Here is a 12169-nt window from a genome sequence, read left to right on the forward strand (position 1 = left end):
ATGACACGGCCTGGCGCCATTTCCTTGCCACATTATACAAGTGGGATCTCGGAGGCCTGCTCTCGATTTTTATCCAAAATTTCCTGTCACTTCGTACCTTCCGTGTCCAAGTTGGCGCCTCCCATAGTTCCCCCATATCCATGAGAATGGTGTCCCGCATGGCTCTGTATTGAGTGTATCTCTATTTTTAGTGACCATTAATGGTCTAGCAGCAGCTGTAGGGCAGTCCATCTCACCTTCTCTGTATGCAGACGACTTCTGCATTTCGTACTGCTCCACCAGTACTGGTGTTGCTGATCAGCGCCTACAGGGAGCCATCCATAAGGCGCAGTCATAGGCTCTAGCCCACAGTTTCCAGTTTTTGGCCACAAAGTCGTGTGTTATGCACTTCTGTCAGCATCATACCATTCATCCGGACCTAGTAACCATTTCTGTTGATGCATTTTTGTAGATACTGTGGCAGTTTTTGTATGCCCATGTCATACCAGCTTGCTGCCATGTTGTTCAGAAAGTTATGAACCCCTTCTTTCACCTCGTTGTCAGAGCTGAATCGCTTTCTGGCCAAATGTTCTCTTAACCTAGGGAACAGGTGATAGGCACTGGGCGCCCGTGCTCAACATTCCTCTTCTCCCGTTCTGAATTGTCCGTTTGAGTTTTTTCATAGTCTCACAGTACCTGTCAGCATTAATTGTGGTCCCAGTGATTCAGCTCCGTATGTAGTACATTTGCAATGTATTTCTAATTGGTCATAATCTTTATGCTTGCACTCAGTAGATGTCTCATCAGTATACAGGGTTAACTTTAAATTTGGGGAACAGGATTTTATGTCATTTACCTAAATTAAGAAAAGAATAGGTGGATTGTGGATGGACAGTTTGGAGTTAAAAGGTGTAAAGAAATAAGAGATACTATACGGGAATGATATATTGAGAAAGGCAGTGAAATATATGCTGTTTTTAATTATTTGGAAGAAGCTATTGACAGTGTACAATGGTACAAGTTGATGGATATTTTGAAATAGAAAGAAGTAGACTAAAACAGAACCTGTATTTACAACAGAAAGTAAGAATAAGGATTGGAAAGTAAATGTCAGAAGGAAGCAGCATTGGAAGGGCGTTGGACAAGGTTGTTGCCTCTCCCCTTTATTATTGTACTTACAGCCAAAAGAAATCATTACAAAAGCCATAGATAGAAAAAGAGGAGTGTGCATTGGTGGAAAAAGGATTAGAATTTATTAGATTTTGCTGATGACATGGTTTTAGTCACAGTAAGTGAACAAATTATAAATAAAATGCTAAAAGATCTGAATGAAGTGGTGTGGTATATGGGATGAGAATCAATACAGCAAAAATAAAGGGTATGGTGACTGGCAAAGAAAGGAGACTGGCAATATTAAGATAGGACACGCTATTATTAGCCAAGTAAAAACATTTAAATACCTTGGAAGAACAATCACAGAAGAGAAGCCGTAAGTAGCTGAAAACTCACATTGCTATCATTGCTATAACGAAGGAGGCAGTCAATAGAAAGAGGAAATTATTACGTGACACACTAGATAAAGATCTGAGGAAAGACTTGGCAAGTGCTTTGTCTGGAGTGTGGCATTCTATGGGGCAGAAACATGGACACTCAGACCATAGCATGATAAAAAGCTAGAAGCATTAAAAAAAAGGATGTGGAAAAGAATGGAGAGGATAAGCTGGAGGGAAAGAGTTACTAACAAAAGAGTGTCTGAAAGAATTAGTGAGAGTAGAAGGCTGCTGCAGGTTATAAGAGAAAGGGAAAAGAACTGGATAGGACATTCATTGTGATGGGAAAGCTTACTATCAGATGCTTTGGAAGCCCACTTGCTATCAATTGCTTGGGAAGGTTGAGTTTGTGAGATTGAGAGGAAGGAGATAAGAGATGATAGACAACATCAAGGGAAGTGAAAATCACGTGGACTTGAAGAGGATGGCAGAAGTGAGCAGAGCATGGAGTGTTACCATGTGAAAATCTTCCTGTGGGCAGGGTGGTGGTGGTGGTTGTGATGGTGGTGGTAGTGCAGAAAGTGCACATTCTTTGCTCATAATAGCCGTTAAGGTATGTTTCTAACGTCTTTATTGTCTTTGAACGAGTTTGTCTCAAAAATGAAATAAACTTCTCCTGATCAAACAAAAAGAGCTCTTTCCAATAGCACAAAGAATAATGAAATCTGAGTCACTTTTTTATATGCAGCCTTTTGAAAAATCAGGCAAAATTGATGAATAAGTTTTTGCATGGATTTTGATCTTGGACAATGCAGTAATTGCTTGAGTAGTCAAGACACAACCTGCATAGCCAGCTGCAAAAGAGGAAAAAAATCAGCATCTGGAAATCATTTCCTCATAAGAAATAACCTGTCAGAACATAATCCAAATTAGTCGCAACAAGATTTATGAACTATTTCAACAGCAAATTATGTTAAACCTACTGAATAATGAGCGCATGTTCAGTAACAAGGCTGTTGTACGTAAAAAAAATTGAACAGTATCACAAAAATTTCAGCTTGGAAGTCTCCTTAGTTCATGATCAACAGCAAAACAAACTTAATATATTCATATCTGTCACTTTACAAAAGCGTGGTAGTGTCCCCTATGCTACTTATTGAACTATAATCTGGCATGGCTTCAAGTAAGACCTGTATAAACATCCTAAAAAAATTCATCAGAATTAGATAGGGTCGAGTGGGCATTCTTAGGCCACTCGACGTGGAATGACCTCATTCAGGTTTTCGACGATTAGTGTGTTTTGAAATAAACATGCTAATTCTGTTATATATTACCTTTTTCTATCATCTTTGAGAAGACAACAGCATAAAAAATGGTCTGTAGTTTTGTTTTCCATTTGTCACCTTTCTTGAAAACTACCGAGTGAGGTGGCGCAGTGGCTAGCACACTGGACTCGCATTCGGGAGGACGACGGTTCAATCCTGCGTCCGGCCATCCTGATTTAGGTTTTCCGTGATTTCCTTAAATCGCTCCAGGCAAATGCCGGGATGGTTCCTTTGAAAGGGCACGGCCGACTTCCTTCCCCGTACTTCCCTAATCCGGTGAGACCGATGACCTTGCTGTCTGGTCTCCTTCCCCAAACAACCCAACCCTTTCTTGAAAACTGGGGTTACCTAGGCTAATTTTTAGTGGTTCAGGAAACCTTCATGATGTTAAGGTGCTTTTAATTGCAGTGGAAACGTGTATGGATATGTTGTCAGTGCAGAGTATGCTAGGATGGTCACATTTAGCCCACAGTATCCTGCAGACTTACAGTTCCATTACGACTTTACTATGTTTTTTATTTCATGCCTGTTAGTTGGAGTGAGATACATGTTGTTTTAAGAACAACTATTCTTAAAATTGTGTTTTTGGTTATTGAAATTACACTGAAGTGGCGAAAGCCATGGAATAACAGTATGCATTTATAGAGATTGTGGTATCATCATATAATCAAATAATAAAAGGGCAGTACGTTGATGGAACGGTCATTTGTACTCAGGTGATTTATTTTAAAAGGTTTCCAGTGTGATTATGGCTGCGCAGTGGGAATTAGACAATGTGGAATGGTAGTTAGAGCTAGACGCATGGGACATTCCATTCCAGAAATTGTTAGGGAATTCAATATTCCGAGATACTCAGTGTCAAGAGCGTGCTGAGAATACTAAATTCCAGGCATTACCTCTCACCACTGACAACACAGTGACGACAGCCTTCACTCAGCGACTGAGAGCAGTGGCAATTATGTAGAGTCATCAGTGCTAACAGACAGGCAACTGTGTCTGAAATAACCACAGAAGTCAATGTGGGATGCGCAACGAACATATCCGTTAGGACATTGTGGTGAAATTTGGTGTCAATGCGCCATGGCAGCAGATGACCAACATGAAGGCCTTTGCTAACAGCATGACATCACCTGCAGCATCTCTCCTGGGTTTGTGACCATATTGCCTGGACCCTAGGTGACTGGAAAACCTTAACCTGGTCAGATGAGTCCAGATGTCAGTTGGGAGGAGCTGATGGTGGGGTTAGAGTGTCGTGCAGACTTGTTAAAAATATGGACCCAAATTGTCAACAAGGCACTGTGTGAGCTGATGGTGGCTTCATAATGGTGTGGGTTGTGTTTAAATGGAATGGACTGGGTCCTCTGGTCCTACTGAACCAATCATTGAGTCAAAATGATAATGTTCGGCTACTTGCAGACCATTTGCAGCCATTCATGACTTCGTTTCCAAACAATGATGTAATTTTTATGGGTGACAGTCTACCATGTCACTGGGCCACAATTGTTCATTATTACTGTGAAGAACATTGTGGACAGTTTGAGCGAATGATTTGATAACCCATCAAACATTTATAGGACATAATCGAGAATTCAGTTTGTGCAAAAAGCCCTGCACCAGCAACACTTTTGCAGTTACGGGCAACTAAAGAGGCAGTATGGCTCACTATTCTGCAGGGAACTTCCAGTGACTTGTTGAGTCTGTGCCATGCCAAGTTGCCACACTGTGCCTTGCAAAAGGAGGTCCAACGCGATATTAGCAGGTATCCCATGACTTTTATCTCATCATTTTATTGGTGATACCTTTAACAAAAGAAGAAAAATATTTGAAATCGCAAACATAGCAGTAACATTGCTTCCACTGTTTGATATGTGAGCTACATGTTTACTTTTTGTGTATACTAGTCTGTCTATATCCGGATCCTGCTCCTGCTCCAGCTACTGCCTGGTCTGGGTGCTGACGAGTTCTCTCCATTTGGCTCGGTCCTCCCACCACTTTTCTTCCTCCACTTGCTGCCATGTCACACCTCTCCTTCCCACAGATATTCTCACTCCCATTTCCCACCGTGTTCTTGGGCACCCTCTAGGTCTTTTTCCATCCATCTTTAGTTCTTCCATAATTGTGGGGAGTGTCTACCCACACATCCTCTTAACATACCCATAACATCTTAATCTCTCTTTTTTGATTTCATCTCTCATACTTTCTTGTTTAAGGTCACCCATAACATCTTAATCTGTCTTTTTTGATTTCTTCTCTCATACTTTTTTGTTTAAGGTCCTTTCGAATATCTACATTCCTTACTCTGTCCATTCTTGTTTTTCCCTTAGCTGCTCTGAGAAATTTCATTTCCCCTACTTGCAGTCTGTTCCCGTCCCTTTCTGTCATTATCCATGTTTCTCTTCCTCTGGTGACAATAGGGAAGTAATAACTCTTATTCCTAAGGAGTTTTACTTTTTTCTGAAACTTCCTTATTCCAAATTAGGTGTTTCATTGTTTAGTAGAAATTGCCTACCTTCTGTAACCTCCTATTAGTTTCGTTGGTTATTCTTCCATCACCAGATATTTCACTCCCTGAATAAGTGAAACTGTCTACCACTTTGAGGGTTTCTCCATTGAAAGTAATATTCCCACTGATCCCTTTGTTTCTACCAAATACCATTATTTCACTCTTAACTTTATTTATTTTTAATCCATACCTGTTCATTATTTCCTTCCATGCATCAAGTTGTAACTGTACATCATAGCTCTTTATCACCCCATATTACCAGATCATCTGCAAAAATCATCTTTTTGTCTTTTTCTTTTACTATATCTTTAACTGCCCTATTCAATCCCTCCATCACAACATTATAAAGTTCAGAAGATAGAATACTTATTTGTTTAAGTCCTCGTCTTATTTTGAAGAATTCAGAGTTCCCCAATGGTATTCTGATTCTACAATTGTGTCCTCTGTACATTATCTTTATTACATTAATGTATCCATCTTCTATACGTATCTTCTTCATTTCTTCCCAGGGTCTTTCTCTGTTAACTGAGTCATATGCCTTTTCTATGTCTATAAAAACCATTGTCACCATTTTGTTATACTCCCAACTTTTTTCCATCAGTTGATGGATAGAAAATATCAGCTCGATCGTGCTTCTTCCTTTCCTAAACCCATGCTGTTCTTCACTCAGCTCATTTTCTATCTTTTCACTTATTCGATTTAGTAAAATTCTTTCAAAAATCTTGGCTGTATGACTCATAAGGGTTTTTGTTCTGTAGTTTTTACAAAATCTTTTATTGCCTTTTTTTAAGATGGGAACAATGTCTCCTCTTCTCCAATCGTCAGGTATTGTACTATTTCTCCACACATTTGACGGTAATCTATACGCCACTTCATTTCCACTGGACCTGCTGCTCTTATCGTGTCCACTGATAATTCATCAGGTCTTTGGGCTTTCACCCCATTCATCTTCTTGACAGCTATTTCCATTTCTTCCCATGTAATTTGTCCTAATTCTGTTTCCCAACTTCTCTCAATTTCTCCATTATTTGTTGTTTTCTCGTGTACCTGCTCCTCAGTGTTTAACAGTATCTTAAAGTGTTCCCTTCAGAGATCTTTTATATTCCCTGGGTCTTCAGTCACAGTACCATCCTCTGTTTCCATCTTTACTGGTACTTCAGAAGCCTTTCTTTCATTTTTCATAATTTCTATCATTTTCTTATTGCTCTTCACATCTTCAACTTTTTTTGGAAAACTCTTCCCATGCCTTTTTCTTTGCTGTTTCCAATACTTCTTTGCACTTCTTCTATATATTTTTTATAGTCCTCATCATTTTTAGTTTTCCACCACTTTCTCCATGCTCCATTTTTTTCTTCTAACTGTTAGGATTGTGGTATCATCCCACCAACTACTAGTCTGTCTGTCTGTCTGTCTGTCTGTCTGTCTGTGTATACTAGTAAGTCCTTATAATATTGGTAATATTTACTGATTTTTATTTAGTTGAACATTTTCTTGGTCTTCTAACATTTCACATTGGAATAGTGTTTACTTTTCTGTTGCTTTTACAGTTTCATTGTATAACCAGAGATTTTCATGTGTCTATTGCAGGAAGGCAAAGAAGATAGTTTACCTAGTTCATAGTTTTTAAATTATTTTCTAGCAGTGAGACACTCAGACAGAACAACTCTTGTATTCCTAAAGCTGTGATGAAATGTATCAAACAGCGAAACAATTACTTGATGTCATTTGTGTAAAATGGTTATTAATGTTAAGCTGTAATCTAAGAATTATATCCTGTCAACATTGTTGAAAAGCAGCAGTGGAATTTCAGATTAAGGGCCATTTAATTGAATGTGCACAGTACAGGTTTTTTTGATGATTTTGTTTATTTGTTTTTTTTACAGAGGATATTAACACACTATACCAGTTAATCTGTGAATTGAGACCAAAATTTAAAGAACTAAAAGTTGTGTATGAGACACATGTATTAGCCATTGAAGACTGGAAAGAATCTCCGAAATGGTTAGCAGTCACACGGTTAGTGTAATCCTTGAAGTTGAACAAAAGGTACAACAGAAAGACTGTCACAAATAAGCTTTACATATGATTGCAGTCTTTGCCAACTGAAGTTGAAAGTAATTGTAAATCTTTTGCAGCATATAGACTAAATGTGTCTTAATATTCTTTGCAGATTGCTGTCAGTTCTTTATGAAGCAGGAATATCTGCCACTGAGGTATACGAGTCGAGGCATATATTAAAATTATTTCTCAAAAGCTTCCGACCATATTTTGGTATTATTAGCACTTGGTTGACTGAAGGCCATCTTGAAGATTGGCGTCAGGAGTTCATTATTACAAGGTATTTGTAGATGTCTGATAGAGAATACGAACTTAAATCTATCTTAAAATGCATGGAAAGTGTGCTGGGTGAGCGTTAGTTGTTTTTTACTGACTATAGTAGAAGATAGTGACGAATAATCTTTTCCATTTCAGTGTGAAATTATGCTTCACGAGGGATTACTATGGCATCTATGTCTCTTAATGGTTGAAACTTATTACCTTTAAAAAAAAAAAAAAATTGTTGGTGTGTGTAGGAAATAATGATTGAAGTTCATTGAATATGAGACATTGTTGTAATTTCCATATTTAAATTGTGGAGGTATGTTGGTTGAAAAATAGTCTTACATTGCTTGGAAATAATAAAACAAACTTTAATAAGTATTATCACAAAAAATATATTTATTTCAAATAAACTGATAATAAGTACATGGAAAATTATCATTGCACTAGTACACAGGCTGTACATTTTTGTTATTTGGTGCAAGAAATTTGATCTTTATCAGTTGAATTGTCCTCCCTAACAATTCTGCAACCAGCATTTTTGTCAAAGTGAGTTAGAGAAGGAATAATGTTGTATTCGATGCCCTGCATTGTCTACCTACAGAATTCCTTGTTGTGGCGAACAGTGTTATAAGGGAAGGCATCACGCGTGACACACCAAATGTAGTAGTAATGCGCAGAGCGCAAAAGCGTTCTAATAAAGGAAAGAAATATAAAGTTAGCATTTATGAATGGAAGGATAGTAATCACAAGGAACTGGGGGTAGTGTATGTCTATGTATATCGAGGAAAAATAGTCCTGTTCCTGGAAAATTGCCACATGATGGCTGAGTGGAACACTGTTTTTCATAATTCATGTAGCAAAAAGTGGTGTATGTGAAATATTTGCAGAATTCTAAAGTGGTACTGCTACTTTGTTGAAATGGATGTTCTGAACGTATTTCCTTGCTTGCATTCGAACATAGCTGAAATAACATAATTTTTTTGAGAGACCTTCAAAATATTAGGAATGGAATTTTGTCATTTTCTAGGAAAGAATTTACCATTGTCAATTCTCGTGGAGATTTATCAGCAGATGGTTAGGGGCAGCTCTTGTGGAGATTTTCCTCACTTGATTATGACAAGCAGAAAAAAGTTTTGGTTTTTCAGTTCACTGACATGGCAGATGTGAAGAGATGAACAACAGAAGAGTGTGTATCTCACTGTCGTTGTTCACTTGCAAAGCTGTTATGTAACTTTTGCATATTACAGCTCACAAAGTGCAGATTTTGATCAATAGATTAAAGCATTGTAACACACCTCTCAGAATCTTTGAGTGTCACCGATTTAGTGAAAGGAGGGGAAAAAAAAGTTTCCAAAGCAGGAAAGGCACTACTCCATGTTTAAACATGTTAGTTGTTATTTAAGTTCAGATCTGAGCATCTGCAAAATTTGTCTGTATGCAGGATAAATGCTCAGAACTAAATATTTGTGAAAACATGTACAAAAATATTTTCAGAAATGATTTTAAATTAAAATTTGGGATGCCAAGGTTGCATGTATGTTCATATTGCAACAAATTTTTGGTGCAGATGGTTAGTGCATAATCTGCTGAAGGAATTAAAAACAGCTGAATTAAAGTGCAAATCACCATTGGAGGGCTGAAGCAGTGAACAAAAAGCTTGCTGTTTATACTGGAAAAGCAAAACAACAGGTAATAATGTGGCTTACAACAGGTCTAATTTTGAATCATTCTTCAGCATTTATCAATAGTAGTGCTCTTGTTACAACCTGGCACCACATAATGCTGGCAATAAACCTGAAAGCATTGCCAGGAGGGACGCAGCAAAGATATTTTCATGCACTTTGAAGTCCATTCCTAAACAATGAAATCCATTCACTGATGAGAGGTTGAGAATTTGATTATCAGATATAATTGTTGCAATGGGCAGAACAACCACTGGTGAATGATTTTCCTTTTCTAAAACATACGTACATATATCATATCATATGTGATCACATAACTAAAGATCATATACTGTCATTACAGTGTTTGTCCATAAATATCAGTCTTGTGCACTTTGGACCCAGTTCTCGTCGACACCCAGCTTCTGAAGGCCCTTCTGCAAAATTGGCTGGATACCATCAGGCTTTCCCATAAGCACATCTTTGACACAGCAAGTGTTTGGCTTAGCAACATGACCTGCCAGAATTATTCTTTGGTCTTTCATCTTCTGCACAATGTACAGTTGTTTCATCAGATCATATGATTCCTGGTTCTTTCTATGCCTCCAGGTGCTCTTTTTGTGGCTTGTTTTTTTTTTTTTTTCTCTTGATTTTCTATTCAAAGATTGACAGGTTCTCTTCATCTTCATCCTTTTTTTGTGTAGTGCTTAAGGTTTTTGTCCTGTGTAACAATACTGGTACTTTCGATGCATTCTAGGCTTCAAGTTTGTTCTTAATTGACAGAGTTTTTTATGGCATTATCTGCTTCAGAGTGAAATAAGTTATAGACTCATTGACAATATGTTCTTTAATTTCTTTTTTTATGCCTGTTGAACCAGATGCCCCCTTATTTAAAATCTTACTCTCTGGCTGTGTTTCATTTTGCGACCTGTAAAGGTTCATTATTAGAGGTCTCTGTGGATACTTCCATCATTTAGTGTTCTCTGTATCAGTCCATAGTCCAGTCTCATTGGAATTCTTTGCTAAATTGCAGTTTCTGCCATTTCTTCCTCTTACTCCACTAGGACTGCTATGACATTTGCACATTTGAATAATTGTGTTCTTCCGTTTAGTTTCACTCTGCAGTGTTTTTCAAAATTTGTTTGTAAATATTTCACAGCTCTAGATCAGAAGGCCCTTGTTATAGGTCATAGATCTGTACCATGTGGCAGATATTTTGCCCCTATACTGAGCAATAAACAACCTTTGCATGTATATCACCCATATGACAGGATTTTACTCATTGGCAAAGGATTCCTTGTCTGCAAGACAGAACTCGAGGATTTTATGAATCTTAGTGCACTAGACAAGGGTTGCATAGAGGCTTGTTCACAATAACTCACTATACCAAGGTACAAATTTCACATGAAGGCACTAAGGGGAAGAAAGTCATAATATCCTGCAAGGATGGGTTTTTTCAAAACATTATAAAGAAGCTGAGAGGTACTGTGAAAATAAATCTGCTTCCAGATAACATTTGAGCTTTTCCTGTCTTGTATGATAAACTTTTGTGAATGAAAAACAACAGGAAGAAAGACTTACTTGATGTGTCTGTATACCAGCTAAATTCTGTCAGTAGCTACCAAGTGAATAGTGGATCCGTCTGGCGAAATCCATTGATTGAGGACTGAACATGTAATGCTGACTGTACATCATTTGTGTAATTGCAACAGGAATGGCATTAAATTTTCCGTTATCTTTTGCTGCTGCTGCTTGCGTTCAATAAACATTATGTGCTTTGATGCATTGTGTTTTCTCAAAATAAAGTCTTTATTTTTGCAGTAACTAACATAGAAAAACAGTGTGTTGCAGTGGTACAAAGTTATAATTATGCAGATATAATGTTTTTCAGTGAGGAAAATTAAAATAGAGCTATTTGTGTAAGCTAGTGTAAGCAATTGTGTAATAACACTTACTCAAAATGACATTAAACCATATATTCAGTGCCTGCATAAAAATAGCCCAGCTAGATAAGTATAAAACAGATTTGTTTGTTTTCATGTAAAATTTGCATTCTGTTAGTTATAGTGTTGTTCAGATGAATGATTCAGGTGTTGAATTTGTAGTATGCTTGAATACTGATAAGTAGTTAGATGATGTGTTCTTATTACCTTTTGAGGTTCTGCCACTTAAATATACAGTGTTGATCTTTAAAAAAATAATGTTTTGAGTAAGAAGAGTCTGAGATATTGATTTTCACTTGGTTCTCAGGAATGACAGTGTAATAGATAGAACATGGGAAATGTGGGAGGAAGGCTTCACACTGCATCCTTACATAAACTGTCTCAAATCAAAAGGAATAGAGCCACTGCCTCTGCTGGAAGATGTTGCTGAAAAGGTCCTTCATGCTGGGAAAAGCATTGAATTACTTAAAAAATTGAATAAGATTGGTGATTTTTCGCATCTCAGTGACATGAAAGGTAAGTGTGAGTTTAGTATTTGCTTTTTGGGGATCAGTGACTATTTTTGTTCAGTTATGAATTTGGAGAAAAACTGATTTTGGGTGCGAATGCAACCCAGTATCTGTGTTCAAATTTTTTGGAGGTATATATGTTCATGTTCAGCGGATCTAGAATTTGGAGTAATATGAATTTGTCATGCATATAGTCTCACAACTCAGTTAACTGACGTTTTGACAGTTTCTCAAATGTTGCTTTATTGTATGTTTATGGAATTCACCTAACCCACATTGAAACAAGTGAGCAGTTCATGTGACTTTTATTCAGCCTCTTTTGTGCTCTTACTGTGCAAATATTGCTGAACTTACAGTCAACAAACATTTTCACATAGGAGGCAAAATGAAGTATCACTCTCAAAGAAATCTCACTCATTGTTTCTTCTAAAACCCTA

At 37.5% G+C, this 12169-nt stretch overlaps 1 protein-coding gene across 1 annotated transcript in view; it reads left to right on the forward strand.

Moving 5' to 3' along the window:
- Positions 1 to 12169, forward strand: part of LOC124596425 (gamma-tubulin complex component 5) — a 155578-nt gene that overhangs the window by 61219 nt on the left and 82190 nt on the right. The window contains exons 7-9 of the mRNA XM_047135556.1: positions 7181 to 7313; positions 7468 to 7635; positions 11531 to 11739. Coding sequence (XP_046991512.1) covers positions 7181 to 7313; positions 7468 to 7635; positions 11531 to 11739 — 510 coding nt within the window. The remainder of the gene's footprint in view (positions 1 to 7180; positions 7314 to 7467; positions 7636 to 11530; positions 11740 to 12169) is intronic.

Source organism: Schistocerca americana, chromosome 2 (genome assembly GCF_021461395.2).
Source record: "Schistocerca americana isolate TAMUIC-IGC-003095 chromosome 2, iqSchAmer2.1, whole genome shotgun sequence".
Classification (NCBI taxonomy): Eukaryota; Metazoa; Arthropoda; class Insecta; order Orthoptera; family Acrididae; genus Schistocerca; species Schistocerca americana.